Source organism: Gavia stellata, chromosome 15 (genome assembly GCF_030936135.1).
Source record: "Gavia stellata isolate bGavSte3 chromosome 15, bGavSte3.hap2, whole genome shotgun sequence".
In the NCBI taxonomy this organism is placed as follows: domain Eukaryota; kingdom Metazoa; phylum Chordata; class Aves; order Gaviiformes; family Gaviidae; genus Gavia; species Gavia stellata.
In genome coordinates, this window is record NC_082608.1 from 20,744,409 (window position 1) to 20,766,149 (window position 21,741).

General features: G+C 64.8%; 1 protein-coding gene across 1 annotated transcript; it reads right to left on the minus strand.

Moving 5' to 3' along the window:
* Positions 1 to 569: 569 nt before the first annotated feature.
* GSE1 (Gse1 coiled-coil protein) lies at positions 570 to 18,944 on the minus strand. The gene is made up of 16 exons (XM_059824739.1): positions 18,921 to 18,944; positions 15,493 to 15,711; positions 11,184 to 11,383; positions 9,495 to 9,676; positions 9,154 to 9,351; positions 8,719 to 8,910; positions 8,278 to 8,600; positions 7,476 to 7,800; positions 5,497 to 6,077; positions 4,725 to 4,837; positions 3,758 to 4,028; positions 3,496 to 3,603; positions 2,963 to 3,334; positions 2,263 to 2,538; positions 1,711 to 1,814; positions 570 to 936 (listed from the first exon to the last, which is right to left on the minus strand). Exons 2-16 carry the CDS (start codon positions 15,707 to 15,709, stop codon positions 802 to 804), a joined length of 3,597 nt encoding a protein of 1,198 aa, XP_059680722.1. The 5' UTR covers positions 15,710 to 15,711; positions 18,921 to 18,944; the 3' UTR covers positions 570 to 801.
* Between the last annotated feature and the right edge of the window lie 2,797 nt (positions 18,945 to 21,741).

The window sequence follows — 21,741 nt, forward strand, 5'->3', positions numbered from 1 at the left end:
AAAAAAGCAGAAACATATTAAAAAAAAAGGCAAGCTTTTTATAACAATAATTAAAGTAATAAAAACATACAAAACTTTTTTTTTTTTTAATATATATACACAGTACAAGGCTGAAGCACCTTTTTTTTTGACTCTTAAATCGCAAAACCACAACGACCGGCTCCCGACAAGGTAACCCCGCCGGGGCCCACCGCCAGCGCGTGCCTGTGCCCCTTCCCCGCCAAACAGGAACAAAAAGGTACCTTCAACCAGTTTATTGACTTTATTGTTTTATAGCGAAGTGCATTTCCAGTGGAAAGCCCCGGGATGGGGGGGAGGCTCCCCGTGCCGTGCCGGGGGAGGGGGGGGCTCAGCGGCTGCTGGCTGGCCGGCCCGCACCCAGCCCCGCGGGGTCCTCCGGCCTTAGTGTTGTCGGTGGAGTCTTTAATTGTAATTTAATAATAATAATAATTAAAAAAAAAAAAAAACACCAACAAAAAATTGAGCGCTATAAAGTGTGGGTGGGTGGAGGGGGGGGCCGCAGCGCCCTGGCCCCCGGGAGGAGAGCCCGAGCCGGGCTGGCGGTTGCTTGCAGCGGGCTGGCAACGCGGGAGGGGACGGGATGGGGTCTGCTCGCCGTCGGGTGGGCTCCCGGCTCCCGTGCTCCTTTGCTTCATGCATGGCACATTCTCCGTTTATTTTTTTATTTTTTTTAATTTTATTTTTTTAGCTTCAAACCTCCCAGTGAAAAATATTAAATATTCAAGGTAATAAAATAGATTATTATTTCTAGACTATATGTTCGGCCTAGCCCAAGGAGCGTCACCTGGGATACCCCTTGAAATAACCCCTAGACCACTGCATTGCAGGCAAGGCAAGGCACTTCCGCAGGTGATCCAGCTCGGCTTGCAGGCGCTCGCGCTCCGAGACCATCTTCTGCTTCTGGGTCCTTAATTCCTGCAGGCAGCGAAGGGCAGAAGACAGAGTCAGGGCAGGCAGCGGGCAGCCTCCGGGCCAGCGGTGCAGGGATGGGATCCCTCCTGGGGTGCTGGGCTCACCGGGGTGCCCCATGGGGGATGTGGGGTGCCTGTGTGGGGGCATAGGGTGGGGGGCACTGCAGGGGACGGGGCGTTGCAGGGGATGGGGCACTGGGGCACTGCAGGGGACGGGGCACTGCAGGGGATGGGGTGTTGCAGGGGACAGGGCACTGGGGCACTGCAGGGGACAGCGCACTGCAGGGGATGGGGTGTTGCAGGGGACGGGGCATTGGGGCACTGCAGGGATGGGGCACTGGGGCACTGCAGGGCACTGGGGCACTGCAGGGGACGGGGCACTGCAGGGACAGGGATGGGGCACTGCGGAGACAGGGCACTGCAGGGGATGGGGTGTTGCAGGGGACGGGGCACTGGGGCACTGCAGGGATGGGACACTGCAGGGACGGGGATGGGGCACTGCGGAGACGGGGCACTGCAAGGGATGGGGTGTTGCAGGGGATGGGGCACTGGGGCACTGCAGGGATAGGACACTGCAGGGACAGGGGACGGGGCACTGCGGGGGACAGGGCACGGCGGGGGACGGGGCACTGCAGGGGACGGGGCACTGGGGCACTGCAGGGGACGGGGCACTGCAGGGGACGGGGCACTGCAGGGGATGGGTGCACTGTAGGTGGATGGGTGTTTCTACAGGAGGACTGGGTGCCTCGCAGAGCCAGGGCGCCCCGGCCCCACTCACCGCCATGCTGTGCGAAAGCTGCTCTGCCGTCAGGCTCAGGCTGTAGTGCTGGGCCTCCAGCCGCCGGCACTGGGTCTGCAGCACTTGGCGCTCCAGGTTCTGTTCTGCAAGGCCCAAAGGAGAGGGGGTGAGCACCGGCTGCTCTGGCTCCGTGCACGGCACAGGACCATGCCTGAGCACCACGGTGCCGCTGCAGAGGATGCCAGCCCCGTGTGAGGCTCTGCCCAGCCAGAGGCGATTGCCTCCAGCGTCCCAGAGCACCCCCAGCCCCTGCACTGACTGTGGGAAACCTCCAGGTCCCGCTGGGAGGGCACGGGCAGCCGTGAATACATGAATTTTTCACATACGCATCAATTTTCATCAGCGCCTGTTGCTTTTAAGCCACTCCTGCAATGCCGGGGAGCCACCAGTGCTTCCCCAGCCCATCCCAGTGGGAGCTGGAGACGCCGGGTCAGGGCATGAAGTGGTTTCACCCAGGGGAAACTGAGGCATGAAGTGGGGGTCTACCCGCCCTGCCCTTGCTTCAACCCGCCCCCCCCCTCCATCCCCTACCTTCTATATGTTCCTGGTAAGCTTCAAAAATTGCCTCGATCCCTTGCCACTTGGGCCTGGGGTACTCTTCCTCCTCTTCCTCCTCCTCCTCCTCCTCTTCCTCGGAGGCCGAGTCCTGGGGCAGCGGGGGCAGCGCCCGGTGGGGCAGCGGCCCCTCGGCCGTGCCGTTGTGCGGGGGGGCAGCCAGGCGGCTGGACGCCTGCAGCTCGGGGATGTTGTAGTGGATGGAGGTGTCGAGCTTGTGGTTCTGCTCCGCCGTCAGCGCCGCCGTCCCCCCTGCGGGTACCGAGCGTCAGCCCCCCGCCTGCTCCCCACATCCTCCACACCCCAGTGCTGCCCTCCCTGAGGCTGCGCTGAGAAAGATGCTCCAAGGTATTAATTTCTGGCTCCCCCAGGGCCATTTTTGGGGGGCTGCAGCATTTTCCGTGGGTTTTCATCACCCCCCCCTTGCACAATGGAGTAACTTTGTTTTCCCTACTCACTAAAATGACTGAGTTTAGAGGGGAATGGAGCCGTATTATCCCAGTGCCTCGTATTTATCTTCATCGATGAACTCCTGGGATGCTCCACCAACAAGGCTGCCGGTGGATTTTGTGCCCTCGGTGGTGTGAAACCCCAGCGGGGGGCCAAGAGGGTCTCCCACCCCCCAGGGATGCTACCCTGGTGGTACCCAGCCAGCTCCCCGCATCCCTGCCGTTACCTTTGTGCTTCTGCAACGCCTTCTGGGTGGACTGCAGCACCGACTCATGGAACTGGTGGGCGAACTCCTCAGCGATGAAGGGCTCCCAGGGCTTGCTCTTGCCGTTCATGCTGTGGGACAGCGGCACCGGGATGTCCTTGGGCAGGGGACCCCTGACATAGCTGAGGATGCTCAGCGCCTTCTTCCCGGGGTGCCCGTCGCTCAGCCGGGGCTTCTCCACCGGCGCGGTGGCCGACTCCTTAGCCCTCGGTAGCTCCTGAGGTCTCAGCTGGTCTAACCTGCTGGGTTCTGCTGTCTTCTGCGTCTCCGGCACGGAGACAGCGATGCCCACGGGTTTATCCGGATCCAGCAGGAGCGGTGGCACCGGCGGCTCTTTGGGTAGAGGAGGAGCAGAGTCAGCTGCCGGCAGGGCTCCGTGTCCCTCCGCAAGGCAAAGCCGTGCCCCATGTCCCGGCGGGCAGGGGAGGCTCCTGGCCAGCCGAGAGCCAGGGAAGGACCGGGGATGCTTACCGGGAAGGGCTGGGGGTGCTTACCGGTGGCGGGGCCGCTGGGGCTGTCCCGCGGGGAGCTCTTCACCACCACGGCGGCTGGCGTGGTCTTCTGCTTCATGGCCTGGAGCATCTCCACCAGCTTCTCCTTGTCTGCGGTATGGGAAGCTGAGGTTTAGTGTAGCCTCTGCTCAGCAGAGCAAACTCACAGCCCCAGGCAGGACCCCTCCATGGCACCCCCCAAACCAGGGAGCAGGGACCCCCCAGCCAGGGCCAGCCCTGAGCGTGCGCGGAGCATGGCTGTTACCTTTCCTCTTCTCGGCACTGATGTGCGTGAGGTTGAAGATGGTGAGGAAGCGCTTCTTCTCCTCGAAGTTGGGGCTGTTGTTCATCTCATCGGGGCTGTAGCGGGTGGAGAGGGGGAGGCGTGGGGAGGGCGTGCGGCGCTTGTTCTGCACCGTTGGCGGCGAGGGGCTCCTCTCTCGCAGCATCCGCCGGCGCTTGCGCCGCTTCTGGCTCAGCAATTCCTCCTTCTGCTGCTGCGTGGTGAGGCCGAAGAGCTGCAGGAACTCCAGCTTCTGGGGCGCCAAGGGGGAGAACAGAGCAGGGTCACCCCTGGACCAGTCTGCATCCCCATCCCCATTTCCACTCCCGTCTCCATCCTTGTGGCCATCCCCATCCTCATCCATCTCCATCCCCATCCTCATCCTTGTCCCTGTCCTCATCTCCGTCCCTGTCTCCATCCCCATCTCCCATCCTCATCTCCATCCCCATCCACATCCTCATCCCTATCCCAATCCCCATCCTCATCTCCTTCCCCATCCTTGTCTCTGTCCCCCACCCCATCTTTATCCTCACCCCCATCCTCATCCCTATTCTCATGCCCATCCTCATTCCCATCCACATCCTCATCCCCATCGTCTTCTCCCCATTCCCATCCCCATCCATGTCCCCCACCCCATCCCCATTGTCGTCCCCATCCCCATCCTCATCTCCTCATCCTCATCCCCATTCTCATCCCCATCCCCATTCCCATCCCCATCGTCTCCTCCCCATCCCTGTGCCCATCCACGTCCCCCACCCCATCCCCATTCTCATCCCCATCCCCATCCCCCTCCTCATCTCCTCCCCATCCTCATCCCCATCCTCATCTCCGCCCCACCCGGCGCCTCTGCAGCCGGCTGGGGCCGGTGGCTGCCCCACAGCACTGGGAGCTGGTGCCCGAGGAGAGGCTGCTCGCCCGGGGGGACGGGGACGGCGAGTGCCGGCGGTACCTCGGAGGACGTGTCCAGCTTCAGCGGGGGCTGCTCGGCCACGCAGCGGAGATGGGCCCGCACCTCCTCCTCGTCGCTGTCGTCGCAGGAGTCGTCCAGGTCGTAGTAGTAGCCTGGGGATGGGGAGAGGCTGGTGTGAGACTGGGGAGACTGGGGGGACCCCGGGAACCTGCTGGGACCCCAGAGAATCTGCTGGGACCCTGGGGAACCCGCTGGGAGCCCGCTGGGGACAGGGGTGCAGCAGGGTGCTGGTGCAGTGAGGTGGGATGCTGGGGGTAGAGCGGTGGGGGTCCAACGTGGGTCCCAGCAGGGCTGGGGGTGTAACCCAGCAGAGCCCTGTCCCCCCTCCACCAGCTGTGGGGCCCTGGGGGGCATCGCCCACCCCCACGTCCCTGCTCAGCATTGCTTTGGGACCCGCTCAACAGGCGGGTTAATGGGGCACGGCTGCGGCTGAGCCCCCCATTCCCGCTGGAAGGGGGACGGCAACGCCTGTTCCCCCCCCGGCCCCGCAGCACTCCATCTCCTCACCGCTGTTCTTATCCCCGCTCGCACAGTCCCATTAATATTTAAAGCCCACTTATTAGCCTCAGTTCATCATTTATTAATTGGGCATGTCTAGAGCGGAGGATTTACCGAGCCGCTCGGCTTGCGGGAGCGTTTGCATCGCGGGCTGCCGGCATCCCCGGGGAGACCCACCGGCCATCCCCACCACCAGCAGGTCCCGGTGCCGGTGGTGGGGGGTCCCCGGCACGGTGCAAACCCGGCACCTCACCTTTCTCGCGGGCCTCCCGCCGCCGGCGCTCCTCCAGGTCGAGTTTGCTGACCAGCCTGCGGTGCTGCTGCACAAACTCGTCGTAGATGTACATGGGGTCCTGGGCGCGGGGTGGGGGGGGGCGGTAGGGCGAGCTGGGCTTGGTGGCCTCGGCGAAGGGGGTGGCCGGGGGTCTTTGCTGGCTCAGGATGCTCTGCGTGGACTTCTCCAGCTCGGCCAGGAAGGGGGCGTGGGTGAAGCTCCCGTGCTCCGGGGCGCCGGGTTCCCGTCCCGGGGGGTATTTCTCCAGCGCATCCCTCTTCCTCGCACTCTCCTCCAGCTTCTCGGGGCAGAAGACCCTCTCCACCTTCACCAGCGGGATGCCCTGACGGCTGGGCTCGAAGGGGGCCGGGTGGCCGTGGAGGGCGTGGGGCTCGGGGAGGCGCCGGGGGGGCTCAGGGGGGCTCTCCATCAGCGAGACGGGGTTCCAGAGGGACGTGGCGACGGGGTGGTGCTGGGGCTTGGGGGAGATGAGCGGTGGGGGGCCACCAAAGTGCTGCCCTGGCTCCCGGCCACTTGGCTCGTGGCGGCTTGATCCCAACCTGCAGGGAGAGGATAGGACCGGAGAGGTGAGGGACCGGCACCGTGGCCGGAGAGCCAGCCGCACCCCGGCATCGGGCTGCTTTTGGGGAAGAAATGCGCCAGTTGGGGCTACCCCAAAGGGTTTGTGCATGTGGGGCTGCCACACTCGTCCCCTCCTGTGCCACCACCCCGAGGGACGGGGGGCAGAGTTAAGGCTGCTCCGGGGCGGGTTGAGCAGGGTTGTGGCTGCATCCCTGGGGGGCCGGGCAGCGGACCCCAGGCTCGGCCCCCCCACACCTGCCCACCATGGGGACAAGAGAGCCACCGCTCCTGGCACAGCCCTGTTCTCCCTGCAACAAGGGCAGCGCCCCGGTGCAACCCTCCTCCAGCAGCCGGGGATGGAGCCAGCCCGTTAGCGGGATAAATATTTCATGCGCCCAAGCTGTGCATTTAACGCTTTTCCGCTCCAGCGCCCCGGACCTCCGTGCACGGAGCAGCGAGTTCAGCTCAGCGCCGCCATCCACCGCCCCGGCACCGTGTCACCGCCGGCGGGAAGCAACACCTGCCCTGCCAGGGATCGGTCCCACTCCCTCCCCGCTGGACGCAGGCAGCCCCTGGATGGGTATGAGGATGGGGATGGAGTATCCCCCGGCTGCAGGTGTTTCGGGGTGACTTTGCTATCTCCTCTCAGGTTTGGGGCGGGAGGAGCGGATGGGGAAGGGAGCCTGTAGTGGGCACTCGCCTTTGTGCTGCCCCGCGATCTGCTCCTTATTTTCCTCGATGAGCCGTGCTAATCCCCTGGATACCCAAAAATGACAAAGGGAGCTGGCGGCAGAGCCAGCTGGATGAGCCCACACTGCTTAAACACTCAGCAATGGGGGTGAGCAAGCCCCTGTCAATCAGGGGGTGCAGGCACGCTCCTCTGCCCCCCGAAACCGCCCAGATTTGGGGCGGGTGCCCCCCCAAACCAGGCATCCCACCGCCTGGGTCCGCTGCACGGTGGGGAGCTGCAATTAGCGGTGCCGGGTGCCTGGGCAGCACCTGGCCACTCGCCGCTGGCCCCCGGCCACCTCCCAGGCTCGTCGCCTGCCGCCGCGCAGATGTCGGGCACCGGCAACGCCCGGCGCTGCCAGCGCAGCCGGCCCAGCTGGCACCGCGTGACGGGGACCTGCTGGCACTGGCCAAGCGCGGCGGCTTCTGCTCACGGGGTTGTGCAAGGGGTGACAGGCACGGCTATGGGATGCCGGGTAACTAACGGGGTGGGGGGGCGCTGGAGCCAGCTAAAGGGGGTGCAAAGCCGTGGGGCAATGGGGTAAAATCCTATAGCTATTACAGCTGGGATGGCTGCGACGTGGGAAAATGCAACTAAGTTTTAGGGGGAAGCTCCACTCCTGGAGCGAGGCTGGCAGCATCCCTACCTGGGGTGCTCGGGCCGATGCTCGGGCTCGGGCTGGCTCGGGGCGCGCCCCATGTCGAGGTGCTGCTCCAGCACTTGTTGCCGAAACTCTGAGACTTGGGATTGCCGATCTTCCTTTTCCTGGCGCAGCCGGCGCTGCCGGGCCAGCCACTTCTCCTCCTCGTTGGTGCGGTGGATGAGCAGCGCCGTGGCCGCGCTGCTCCCCGGCAGCGGGAACACGTTGTGGTTGGGGATGAGGCTGGGCACGGGGTGGTGGGAGCCCGGCGGCTGGTGCAGCGGGTGCTGGATGGGCTTCGGCGTCGGCAGCACCGAGTCCTTCAGTTTCTCTGGGTTGGAAAGGGGGTGACGGAAAGTCAGGGCGCGGAAAGGGGGGCGCTACCCGTGGCCATCATTGGCTATCAGGGTATTTTGGGGTGCACAGGGCACCCCCCCAAGCATCCCTGCGGGCGGGAGGCACCCGGAGCTGTGGGGCAGCCGCCAGCCAGATCCTGGCGCTCCCCAGCCCACGCGGCGCGGGGGGGCTGCCCGCTCGCTGCCAGCCCAGCTGCCAGGCGTGCCGCGGCACCGGGCGCATTGCCGCCCCGGACCGAGTCAGATGGCACAGGCGCCGCGCCGCCTCTCCGAGAGCAGCGGCAGCTGGGCTTTTGGCAAAGCGAGCTGGCAGCTGGGAGAGCCCGGATCCGTCCCGAGCCACCTCCCGGGGCCACCGACCCCCTCGGCTTTGCCATCTGGAGGGGAAAGGGGACCGTGGCAAGCTGCGCCGAAGGCGGCAGCCCCCCCAGTGTCACCCGTGGGGACGTTACCTGGTCTGCTGGGCGCCAGCGGCTCCACCGGCTTGCCCCGCTCCTCGGCCGGGTGCCCCCGCAGCCCGTGCAGCTCAGCCACGGGGAGGAAGGGCCCCTCCATGGCTTTCACCATGCTCAGCTCCTTCTCCCGGGCACGCTCCCGTTGCCTCTCCAGTTCCCGTTCGCGCTCCTTCTCCCGCTCCCGCTCCAGCTCTTTCTCACGTTCCCGTTCCCGTTCCCGCTCCTTCTCCCGCTCCCGGTCGGCTTCTCGCTCCCGCTCCTTCTCCCGCTCACGCTCCCGCTCCCGCTCCCTCTGCCGCAGCTCCTCGTCCATTTGCAGCCTGCAAAGAAAAGCCAAAAAAAAAACCACCAAGCCCCAAACAACCCCCAGACGCCTGTTAGCATCCTTTGGGGTCCCCTGTCTGTCCCCCCCCGCCCAGCCATCATCCCCCCCCCTACCTCTCGGCGGCGAGGCTGGAGATGCGCTCGGACTGCAGGGCGGAGAGGGAGGAGTGCGAGAGCTCGGGGGGGTACCGTACCCCCGAGAGGTGCAGGTGCATGGCTGAGGGGTGCAGAGGCGGCAGCGAGCCCGGCGTCGGCAGCGGGTAGAAGGGGGACCGCAGCGCCGACAGGCAGTACGACTCGTCCATCCTGGGGAGATGGGGATGCTCAGCGGGATGTGCCGCTCGGGGCGGGGAAGAAGCCCCCGATACCCCCACCCCGGGAGCGATGCCAGGGGCTGCTTTCTGCTGGGAGAGGGGTTCGGCGAGCCCCAAAATGCCCTCAGTGCAGCCCAACCGTCCTCCCCGGATCAGGCTCCCCAGCCCCCAAGGCTCATCCTCCCACCACCGGCATCCCCCGGGGACCCCCGGGCCCGAGCTCGGCGATGCCCACCTGAAGGCGGGGTGCGGGAAGGGGTGATGCGTCAGGTAGCTGGGGTGGTAGTAAGCGGCGGCGGTGGCCGGATCCAGACCGAGGGGCGGCAGGGAGGACATGCGGAGGTCCTCGGCGGTGTGGTAGGGACGGAAGCTGCGCAGGTAATCCTCGGTGACGGCGCTGGGAGGCACCACGTGGTGAACCGGCCGCTGCAGGCTGGAGGAGCGGGGAGATGGTCACCATCCTGCCCTGTCCCCCTGGGGAGATGTCACCCCGCCCCGGGATGCTCGGTGGGACCAGACCTCGCAGGGGATGCCTGCATCCCGCAACCGCCCCCTCCGGCACCCCTCCGGACTCACTTGAGAGGTGGGAAGCGGGAGTCCTGGACCACGGAGCTGGGGGGCAGCCCGAAGGAGTAGGGTGTCCCCAGGAGGTGGGAGGGGACGGCGGGGCCCCCCGCTTTCTCCTGCGCGAGGGGGGGCTCTGAGATGAGGCGCTCGCGGCCGCTGCCGCTGCTGCTGCCTCGTGACCCTGCTTCTTGCTGAAAGGCAAAGAGACAGAAATGCCGAGCCGGGCGTTAGGGGATGGCAGGGACCCCACAAAGGACGGGGGGGTCCCTGTTGTCCCCCCACCCCGAGACCCTCGGTGGGTCCCCAGTGTGCCTGCGGGGTCCCCAGCTGACACCGATACCGGGGGGGATGCATCCCCCAGAGCATCCTCCTGCCTCCGCACTGTCGAAGGGTGGGCTGGAGGGGTGTGAGGGTCCGGGGGGGCTACGCCGGGGGGGACTGGTGGGAGAGGGGGTGCTGAAGCCGGGGCAGCGCTGACAGCGGGACACATTACCTGCCTGGAGATTTACGGGCTGCTTTGTTCTCCAGAGCTATTAATCATCCGGGGAGGATACAGACACGGCCGGTGGAAATCCAGCAGCCCTTTGATAACGGCCATAAACTGGGGGTCAGCCTGGCATCCCCCCCGACCCCGCGACAGGCCGGCATCAGCACCCCTGCCCCGCTGCAGGGCCTCATCCGTCATCCATCAACTCCCCATCCCCGGCGCTGGGATGAAGGTCGCTCCCTCCTCGCACCCACACCAGCTGGGGAGGGACCCCCTGGCAACGGGGGACCCACTGGGGGGACAAGCGACCCCACAGCGTCTGGTAATTAGCGGAGGGTGACCTCCGGCAAGGCAAGATTGGGTTTAAAAATTCTTATTTTTCATTGCATCTTGTCCATTCAGCGGCAGCCCCCGGCACTCCCCCCCCGTCATGCAAGCCCTCCCCATCCAGTCCCGGCCCCCAGACCCTCCGGGGCAGGTCGCAGGTCCCCGGCCGTCGGGACGGTCCCAAGGTCACCGTGGCCGGCACAAAGGGCATCCCACCCCCCCCGCCGCCTCCACCGCCTGCATTAAGGCTTATTGTGCGTGCCAGGCTCTGCTCTAATTACCTCCCCGTCTCGGGGCGTCACGCTGCGAGCGCAGCTCTGCCAGACAATAACCCAGGCTCGGTTAACCCCCATGCTGTGGGGTCACTGGGGAGGAGGCGACACGGGGGGGGGAACATGGGGGTGGGGAGCACCCGGACACCCCACGCACCCCTCTGTGCGCAGGGATGGCAGTTCAATTTATTCTTCTCCCCCCTGTCCTTGGCGTTTCTCATCCCCTCCCATCGCCTCTCCGCTTTGTGGTTTAATTAGTCTTTCCAAGTGGCATAATCCCCCCGGGAATCTGCTTGTAGCGTGCGGAGGAGAGGAGAACCACTAACGATGCTTCTTAATTAGCCGCTCCCCCCCCCCCCCACTTCTTCCTCGCGCTCCCCTCCGGATGGCAGCCCGGGAACGACGGCAGCCTGGGGACGATGGCAGCCTGGGGACATGGCGGGGAGGAGAAGGGACAAAATGGGGGGACAGCCCCGTGGTCCCTCGGGAGCCGCGCGGCAGTGCGACTCCTGGAACCTCGGACCACAGTTGGCACAATCAGTGCTGTGCATGGCATCCCCACGCCCTCCATCCTTTGTGGGGGGGCCCGGCACCCCCCAAACACGGCCATACCTGTCTGCCTTCGCTCCTCCAGACCCCGTTGACCGTCTTTGTGGGAGCGATGGTGACGACGGGCGGCGTGCTGGGCACGCTGTGCCCCCCCGGGGGCACGATGATGGGGCCCATGGGGCCACGCTTGGGCGTGCTGGCGGGGGAGCTGTGGTTGGTGGCCGGCGAGGAGACTGGGGACGACTCACTGCTTATCGAGGACCCTGAAATTAAATTAAAAATTAAAATAAGTGGGGAAAAAGGCAGCTGTTAACCAGCTGAAAGCGCCCTCCGAACAAGCTGAAGCCATCCCACACCATCCCGGTGGGATGCCCCGCTGCAGGGACCAGGGATGGGGCATGGGGATGCAGGCAGGGCGGTCGGCATCCCTCCAGCCCCCCGGGCTGGACCCTCGTCCTCCCATCCTTGGGGGTCCCGGGGAGCTCTGTCCCAAAGGAGGTTCTCCCCAGAGCTAAAAGGCTTTGCCCCACGCAGTGAGACAGGCACTCTCTTAGCTCCTATCTAATAGGGACTGCCAGCCCCCCCGCCTCCCATAAAGCCCTTTATGGGCACAGCTCGCCCTGGCACGAGCGACACGGATGCGATGCCAACCCCGGGCGGCTGCATCTTCTCAAAGCGAACCTGCAGACTCCTTAATCCGGCTGCAAAAGTCGCTGTGCACGAGCTGGGGCACTTGGAGACTTTGGGATGAAGGAGTCGCTCCCCGTAACCCTTGGGCAAGGCTTTGGCTTTATTTGCGTAATACATCTGTATTTTAAATTACACCCACCCTGGGGATGCTGGCGATATTTGCGAGGGAAAAATAAAAATGGAATTAAAGCGGGGGGTGTGATATGGGTAGAAAAGCAGAGCTGGAGCAGAAATACAAACTCAGTGTTAAGTAGGACACACGGCGCCTGGTGTCTGCTCCCGTGGCACGTCGCCTGCTCCTAAAACCCACCCAGGCAGCTTGGGGGTCTCCTACCCCCCAAAACCCTGCTCCCACCAGCCCGGAATCTGGGTCGAGGGAAGGTTTCCGACACGCCGGCAAGGACCGGCTACTGGCCACCAAGGGGTGGCCCGTGGCCACCGCAGGATGCCAGCCGAGAGGTGACAATTCTCCCCATCCTGGCACTGAGAGGGGCCTTGTCTCCCCTGAGTGTGCAAGCCAGCCCTCGCCCTGCAAGCGTGCAAGCCGGGTCCCCCGAGTGTGTAAGCTGGCTCCTCACCCTGCAAGTGTGCAGGCTGGCTCCCCTGAGCGTGCAAGCCAGCCCTTGCCCTGCAAGCACGCAACTTGGCTCTCCTTGTGTGTGCAAGCCGGCTCCTCGCCCTGCAAGCATGCAAGCTAGCTCCCCTGAGCGTGCAAGGTGTCTCCTTGCCCTTCATTTGTGCAAGTCGGCTCCCCTGAGTGTGCAAGCCGGCTCCTTGTCCTGTAAGTGTGCAAGTCGGCTCCCCTGAGCGTGCAAGCTGGCTCCTTGCCCTGCAAGCACGCAACTTAGCTCTCCTGAGTGTGCAAGCTGGCTCCTTGCCCTGTAAGTTTGCAAGCTGGCTCCCTTGAGCGTGCAAGTCGGTTCCTCACTCTCCAAGTGTGCCATTTGGCTCTCCTGAGCGTGCAAGCCGGTTCCTTGCCCTGTAAGCGTAAAAACTGACTCCCCTGAGCATGCAAGCTGGCTCCTCGCCCTGCAAGCATGCAACCCATCTCCATCCCCTTCCAAACGCCCCTCGCACTCCTCGCCACGCTCACCCCCAGTGCCAGGGTAACACCGGGAGAGAGCCGGGACGCAGCAGGGCCGGGAACACCACAGGGAAGCAGGAGCATCCCCAGGCTCCGGGAAGGATGCTCGGCGGAGCGGAGAGGCCAAGTGGAGCAGCCCGCTGCCGGCCGCCCTGCCTTATTAATTATTCCCGAGTCGCTCCGAATCGCTTTCATTTCAAGAGCGGCAAGACTCGGGGAAAGAGAAAGGCTGCCCGCGACAAAGGAGGCCGCCGATACGGATTTGACACCCACTGAAGTCTATCTTGTCAGCGCAAGGCCAACAACAATTAGCAGCCTAATCCCCTCTGAGCTGGGAAGCCATTACTCACCACGCGATAGCGTTAACAATCAATACCATCACAATGAGCCCGGCAATTAATGAAGCTAAAGTCTTACTTCAGAACCTTAATTCTCGCTGTGTGGCTTTAAACGGGAGGGTTTGTGATCGTTATAATTAACTGGTGGTATTCAGCCAGGAGTTAGTCAATGAAACTAATCTGGATTGGAGATGACAAGAGGCACAGTGTGATGGTGTCACCTTTGTTTTCTGACCTCCCGCTTTCCGCTCGGCGATAGCAGATTAGCAGCCCAGGCTGACAGGGAAATGTAATTAACAGCTGAGACCCTGAAGGAGGAGGGGGGAAAAAAGAAAGGAAGGTGGTGGGGGGAATAAAACCCACCCTGCAGACAGCCCGGGGTAGGACGGGAGGCAGAAGCCCCCGGCCAGTCCATGGCTTCGGCGGCTTCTTGGGGTTTTGCTGGGGTATGGAGTCGGTCGGGATGAGCGCCGGCAGCCAGGGATGCTGCGGTGGAGCGCGACATCCCTACGGACACCGCGGCTGTGGTACAGCCACCGGCACCCACGGCAGCGAATCTGTCACCAGTCCGTAAAGCTGGAAAAAAAAGCCGCCGATCCCGGGTGGACTCGGTCGGCATCACCCCATCGGCTGCATGTGCCATCGCGTTGTGGGAAGGGAAGCGGGGTGAGGATTTGGGGACAAAGCAATTTATTTCCCCAGGGTAAAAACCACAGCGTGGAGAGAAACCCCTTTCCTGACACGCACCCAAACCCACACCTATTAAAAACCTCCGGGCTGAGCCACTTCGGGCACCCAGATGGGTGAGGACAGGGGATTTTTTGCAAACAAACTCCACAGTTGTTAAGGGGAAATCCAAAGGGAACGCAGCTGTTTCTCTCCAGCGCCACAAAATCAATGCCAAACCCACCGATACCCCTTCGGATGGGCTGAGTAGCACAGTGGGGGCATGAGCCGGGGGGTGTGGGGGGAAGAAAAGGCAAAATAATCCCCCAAACCAAACCGATCGCCCCGAAGGAAGCAGACGGGATCTGGAGGAGGCAGCCGGGGAGAACCAGGAGCTCCCAGCGAGGCTGAAGCATCACCGAGACCTGGTCCCCTCGGCGTCACGGGGAGCCGGCGTCCCCACGGGCTCCCTGGGGAGCAGCCAACGCTGGAGGCTTCGGGACACGGCCGTGCCGGGGCACTTAGCGGCTGGCGAGGGGCTGCGGGGAGGGTCTTGCAGATGGTGCTTGCAAAAAGGATCTTGCAAAAAGGGCCTTGCAAAAGGGGTCTTCCAAAAAAACGTCTTCCAAAAAAAAGGGTCTTCCAAAAAAGACTTTGCAAAAAACATCTTGCAAAGGGTCGGGCGTCTTCCGCAGGGACCAAAGTGCCCGGGCGGTGGGCAACGACCCAACAGGGAGCACCCACCGCTGGAAATACCGGAGATAAATACTATTTTGTTGCAAATCGATGATGCCAGCAGCCTCCTGGTGAAACGCTTCGCAGCCCAGGGACAGGCTGCCACCCCCTGCGCGTGCGGGACAGCCGTGGCGATTCCCGCAGGACACGCTCCCCGCCGTGGCAGGGACCTCGGGGTGCTCCAGATTCCCGCAGGACATGCTCCCTGCCGTGGCAGGGACCTCGGGGTGCTCCAGATTCCCGCAGGACACGCTCCCCGCCGTGGCAGGGACCTCGGGGTGCTCCAGATTCCCGCAGGACACACTCCCTGCCGTGGCAGGGACCTCGGGGTGCTCCAGATTCCCGCAGGACACGCTCCCCGCCGTGGCAGGACCTCGGGGTGCTCCGGCACTGCGGCACCAGCTCACCCCCCCCCGCATCGCGAGCTGCACCCGAGCAGAGACCGGGGATGTGATGGAGGATGCCACAGCCAGGCCATCCCGGCGGTGCCCAAATTTCCTGTTTACCTGGGAAATGCGGCTGGGGAAGGAACAGATTTGAGGAACCTCTGGAAAAAACTACATTTTGGTGAAGAGTGGCGGGAGGGAGCAGGGCTGGGGGGATAGGGAAGGCCAGGGCCCCCCACACCACGCTCTCCCAGGCTTTCTCCCAGGGTACGGCGAGTGATACGACATTTGGATCGCTCTGGCTGAACTGAATCTCTAAACTGCCACTCAAGACACGACGCCAGGGAAAGACATTAGCTCGGGAAACGGCGAGAAAACGCCGTCCGCCGGCTCCCGGGTGGCAGCAGCGGGGAAAGGCACTGATGCTCAGCAGCCCCACGGTCCTTGTCCCCATCACCATCATGGTCCCCTACCTCTGGGCTCCTCGGCTTGCTTGGCGAGCTTGCGGAGAGCGGCGGCGAAGCTGGAGGAAGGTGCTGCCTGGACGGACAAAGTGCTGCTGGCTGCCGGGCTGCCATTGGGGACGATGGAGCCGTTGAGCGGCGAGGGGGTGAGGGGGCTGACGGTGGCGGTGGTGCGGGTGGCGGTGGAGAGCATTCCTAGGGACGGCGACTTCGGCTCATGGCTCATGCCTGCGAACAAGAGCAGCCCACGTTAGTCGGGGACACGGGGATGGGAGAGGGGATCCCCAACCCCCCCCGGGAGCAGGAACAACCAGCAGGACAAGCAAGACCTTCCCTCTGGTTCAGCCCCCCCCACCCCAAAATACACCCTGAGTTCATGCAATGGGGGGGGAGCGAGCAGGCGGGCGCAAGCCCCACGCGCTTATGGGGCAGCAGCTTATCTAACAAAGCGAGGGCGCACGGACTGCTCGCCCATGGAAAACAAGGCGACACGGGGGCCAGCAGCTGCCGCTGGTGTCCCACGGACCCCGCTGATCCCACAGCCTGGGCTGCTCCCAGATAATGGCATGGGGGGTCTCGGTGGAGCCCCCCAAGGAGGGAGAGGGGTGTTCCAGGGCGTCACGGGGACTTCAGCGTCCTGATGGAGGTGACGAGGAGGTAGGCAGCCCCCTGACTTGCATGGTGCTGCCAAAACCCAAAGCACCACCGCTGCACCCCTAATTGCTACCACTGCACCCCCAAGTCCTCACCACTGCACCCTCAAATCCCCAATATTGCATCCCCCCCAGTCCCCATCACTGCGCTCCCAAATCCCTACCGTTGCACCTTCAATTCCCACTGTGGCACCTTCAAATTGCCACCGCTGCACCCTCAAATCCCCCATATCGCACCCCTGGTGCCCCCCAACTTCATATTCAATTCCCCACCACTGCACCTTCAAATCCTCACCATTGTAGCCCCATTGCATCCCCAAATCCCCACCACTGCACCCCCAAATCCCCACCACGGCACCCCCAAATCTCCACCATGGCATCCCCAAATCCCCACCACTGCACCCCCAAATCTCCACCACGGCACGCCCAGCTCCCCACCACTGCACCTTCAAACGCTCACTGTGGCACCCCCAAGTCCCCATCGTTGCACCCCAAAGCACAGAGCTGCTATAGGGCACGGTGGCCTCTAAGAGTGGGGGTGCGGGTGTTGCTGAGCCCCCCCGTACCCCCCCGGCTGTCACGGCCAGCCGCTCCAGGGCTCTCCACCTCCCGAAACAGCAACTGCTGATGTCAGGGCACTTAAAATAGACTTCCAAACGAGCAGCTTCATTAACACCAGCCTAAAATTAGCCCCGCTCCCGGGTGGGCAGGCAGGCGGGGGGCCGAGGGGCAGCCCCCCAGCTCCCAGTGGGGCTGGAGGCAGCTCGAGGCACCGGTGATGCCGGAGACCCCGGAGCACCCCACGGCAGAGGGTGGCCGGGGCAGAGCGGTGGGTGCCGCGGGAGCCGGGGCGAGGGGGGCCGCAAGTGCCACTCAGCGTTGATTAATCTTTGCCCCCCGGCCCCAGGAGAGGCGGCCGGCGCGGCGGCGCGCGCTCCCCTCTGCCCTCATTATACAAGCATTTATTAACTCCGGTGCTCTCAGCCATTGACTGCCGCCTTGTCGACACGCTCGGCTCATGTAAATTCATTACCAGAACAGCTGGGAAGCCAACCCGCTGCGCCAGCCTGGCCCGGGCACCCCCGGGCTTTGCACCGGCCTGGGGACCCCCAGATCAGTGTCTGGGTGCCCCCACAGAGAGTGGGGCACCGGGCTCTGCCTGCAGCATCACGTGCCCATGCACGGTCCCAAGGGGCTGCAGCAGCCCGGGCACAGCCTTGCATCCCCTGGATGCTGCCCTGCACCCCCTGGGCACAGCCCCACACCCCCCAGGCACCATCCTGCACCCCTTAGGCACAGCCCCACACCTCCCAGGCACTGTTCTGCACCCCCTGGGCACAGCCCCACACCCCCCAGGCACCGTCCTGCACCCCCTGGGCACAGCCCCATGCCCTTGGGCACAGCCCTGCATCACCCAGGCACTGCCTGGCATCCCCATGGCACTGCCCCACACCCCCCAGGCACTGTCCTGCACCCCCTTGGCACAGCCCGACACCCCCCAGGCACTGTTCTGCACCCCCTGGGCACAGCCTCACACCCCCCAGGCACCGTCCTGCACCCCCTGGGCACAGCCCCATGCCCTTGGGCACAGCCCTGCATCACCCAGGCACTGCCTGGCATCCCCATGGCACTGCCCCACACCCCTCAGGCACTGTCCTGCTCCCCCTTGGCACACCCCCACACCCCCCAGGCACCGTCCTGCACCCCCTGGGCACAGCCTCACACCCCCCAGGCACTGTTCTGCACCCCTTAGGCACAGCCCCACACCCCCCAGGCACCATCCTGCACCCCCTGGGCACAGCCCCACACCCCCCAGGCACTGTTCTGCACCCCTTTGGCACAGCCCCACACCCCCCAGGCACTGTTCTGCACCCCTTAGGCACAGCCCCACACCCCCCAGGCACTGTTCTGCACCCCCTGGGCACAGCTCCACACCCCCCAGGCACCGTCCTGCACCCCCTGGGCACAGCCCCATGCCCTTGGGCACAGCCCTGCATCACCCAGGCACTGCCTGGCATCCCCATGGCACTGCCCCACACCCCTCAGGCACTGTCCTGCTCCCCCTGGGCACAGCCCCACACCCCCCAGGCACCGTCCTGCACCCCCTGGGCACAGCCCCACACCCCCCAGGCACTGTTCTGCACCCCTTAGGCACAGCCCCACACCCCCCAGGCACCATCCTGCACCCCCTGGGCACAGCCCCACACCCCCCAGGCACTGTTCTGCACCCCTTAGGCACAGCCCCACACCCCCCAGGCACTGTTCTGCACCCCTTAGGCACAGCCCCACACCCCCCAAGCACCATCCTGCACCCCCTTGGCACAGCCCCACACCCCCCAGGCGCAGCCCTGCACCCCCCTGGCACTTCCCCGTGCCCCCCAGCTTCTCCCCAGCTATAAACCCCGTCACACCCCCCCCAGCCCCAACCCCAGGCTGGAAACGCTTTGCTAACCCGCCGGCCGGGATTAGCACACTCGCACATGCTCGCCAGGGCACGGGGCTGGCGGCAGAGCATCACCCGTGTGATGCTCAGCTGATCTCCGCGGCCCCAAACGCCTCCCAACAAACTCATGATCCCGACGGGATTTGCCGGGCGAGCGCGGGGCAGCTCCGAGCCAGCAGCTCGCCGGAAAGCGCACGGGGAGCTCGCGTTCCCCGCGGGGCTGGCTCGCTAACACCGGCTGTGCCGCTGCCCCAGCCGGGCTCCAAACCAGTTTTGCCGCTCCTACCCGGTGATAAAATCGGCGCCTCCGCCCCGGCTGGGGCCCAAGCAGCGCCGCTCACCTGCCTTGCCCCAACGGAGGTGGCGTCCGTCTGTCCGGGCGTCCCTGGGCTGTTCCGCGGGAGAACTGCCAGCTGGGGAAACTGAGGCACGCTGCGGCAGAGAGCTGGCTGGGCACGAGCATCCACATGGGGATGGGGATGTGGGACCGCGCTGCGTCCCCCAAACCCCCCGGCATGCCGTCACCGGCGCGGGTGCCACTCACCTCTGCGGGTGCCGCCGTCCCCGCGGTGGCTGGGGACGCCACGCCATCCCAGGGCGAGGTGGGGCCTCCCCCCAGCCCTCGCCCTCCTCCTGCCCCTCCCCGGCTGCTTTTCCCAGCAGCCAGATCCGTGCGGAAAAACAGGTCAAGTTCGGAGCCTGGCAGCAGCCCGAGGTCACGCTAGCAGTTGCCTCACCCGGGTGGGGAGCCGAACCCCGAAATGGGGCCGGGTGCCCCTCCGCTGCCCCCACCCCTACGGCAGGGTGGGGGGTGCAGGGGCCGCAGGACGCCTGGGTCCCCTGCTGAGGCCACGGGGGAGGTTGGGGACCGGGGACCAGGCGATGTGCCACCCTGTCCCCGTCCCCGTCCCTCCCGCGGCATGTGCCCGGGCACAGCGGCGCAGGGAGTGTCTGGCATTCCCGGTGCCTGCTGGCTGCCTGCCCGGGGGAGCAGGCAGGTCCTGCCCGGGGGGAGGAGGAGGAGGAGGAGGAGGAGGAGGAGGGGATGGCAGGGCCATCGCTGCGTTCCCCTCACCCCTTCCCTGTGCCACCCCGTGTCCTGGCACCCCTTCCCGCGGTGCCGCGCACGGCACCAGCCCTGGGGTTGGCATCCTTGGCGGTGCAGGACCCCAAACCCCCGGCTCCTGGCGGGGGGGTGTCTCTGCCCCCCGGCCCCCCGCATCCCCGGCGCAGGGCTGGGAGCTGGGAGCGTGCCATCTTCTCTCCATCTGCTCCTGATGACGCTGGCGGGTTTTTTGGCAGCGGGAGCCTCCTCCGGCAGCGAGAGCAGAACCAGTCTGGCTGCCTGGTGGGGCTGGAGACAAATAAACACGCCAGCAGCCGCCGCGGGCAGGCAGGAGCGGGCAGCGCCGGGGCAGAGATGGGCTCCCAGCACCCCGAAACCCCGCCATCCTTCCCGGAGGGGCGAGGGCGTGTGGGCAGGGGGGCTCGGTACCGCTGCCGGCTGCCTCCCCGTCCTCGCTGCGGGCAGCTGCCGGGAAATGCGGCGCAGGCGGGTTTAGCACCTTGGTTTCATCCCCCCGCCCCGCACCCAGCACCTTGAAAGGCCCCTAATGAGCATGAAGTGCCCTTCAGAGCAGATTGCCATTGAACTCAACCTACACCAGCCGCCCGCTCTAAAAGCAGCTATTTTGAGCTCCCGGGCTCCCGAGCGCTGGAACTAATAATTTATTACCAAATACGATCAGGCAGCAGCTCCAGCCCCTGGCAAATGGAGCGGAAAAAAACCCAGCGCGGCGGGAAGCCGAGGGAGCAGGGAGAGATGAGCATCCTGCGTCCTCCCCCGGGACGCATCCGCAGCCGGCGCGCAGGACCTCGGGTGGAGCCCACTTGGCCGAGCGCTCCGCAAGGCTCCGCCACACTCCCTCCGGATGGGTTCCCGAGGAATTTGGGGTGATGCTCCACGGTCTCCCAGCCTTTCCCCTCCTCTCAGCATCTCGGCTCCCGCTCCGGAGCCGCATCCAGCTGCACGCTCCGAGCGGGAACAGCTGCTTTGCATGGATTTTCAATGCTAATGGCTTCGCATTGTCAAGCCCCCCCTGCGCTGCCTGAATGCAGCAGGCAGGGCCCCGGCTGCCTGTGCGGGCAGGAGGGAGGGCAGGCGGCCAGGGGCAGCACGTGCCCCTCGTCCCCCTGCCACGCACCCGTCACCCCCTCGAGAGCCAGCAGAGAGGGGACGGGCAGGGGACAGGCAGCGGGGACCACCTCCTCTCCCGGTGATGTCCTGCCGAGATGCCGCACATCTTCCACCCCTCATTAAAAGAGCTCTGCTGCCGCACCTACAGCATGCTCGATTAATTAATTAATTGATCAATCAGAGCCTGCACTCCTGCGCTCCCTCCCCACCGCCCAGCACGCAGCCGAAATGAAGGGAGGTGGCCGGCCTTGGTGTCCCCAAGTGTCCCCAGAGATGGAGAGACGCAGACAGAGCCTTTGCTCAGTTTTGGGGTCCTCAGGGCAGAGCCCACGACCCATCCCGGGAGCATCCCCCACCTTGGCTGGCTCCCCAGCACCCTTGGAGGGGTCCGGATGGGTCCCCCGGGGCAAGGAGCACCTTGCCACCTGGGGATGGGATTCGGGGCTCCCCGGGGAGCCCAGCACGGCCCCGGGCATCCAAGCGCGCGGCGCTATTAGCCGGCTGGGTCTCCATCGATCACTCCTCCATGGACCATTGATCTGGCAAACGACAACAAGCAAACTAATAAGAGCTCGTTTGGAGGGCGCAGCGCCGGGGAGGGGCTGGGGCCGGCGTGATGCGGGATTATTTTTCTCCCTTCCTTGCCTTCCCGTGCCCAGCCCAACCAGCCCCGGGTGCTCTGTAAGCCCGTAGGAAATCCGGCCGGTGCAAGATGCACTTCAAAGCAACTTTCTTCCCCGTTTCTGCCCTGGCAGAGCGAGCTGGGGGCTTCAAAAATAAAGCGCCTGTGCCCAAAGGATGCTGCTGGCCCCTGAGCCCCAGTCTGCAGCATGCAGGTTGGGATGGAGGCTCCTCTCGGCTCCCACTGCCCGGATCCGGGTGCCAGCCGTCTCTCGAGAGCCCCCCCCTTGCTTGGGGAGAAGTGGGGTACAGCCCCCACCCCTCCTCTTTGCATGAACTGCTGC

Coding starts and splice junctions, on each gene's coding strand:
- GSE1 (XM_059824739.1), bottom strand. CDS start 15,709: ATGAGCCATGAGCCGAAGTCGCCGTCCCTAGGAATGCTCTCCACCGCC. Junction 4,029..4,724: donor AGCTGGACACGTCCTCCGAG/GTACCGCCGGCA, acceptor TTGGCGCCCCAG/AAGCTGGAGTTCCTGCAGCT. Junction 937..1,710: donor AGCTTTCGCACAGCATGGCG/GTGAGTGGGGCC, acceptor CGCTGCCTGCAG/GAATTAAGGACCCAGAAGCA.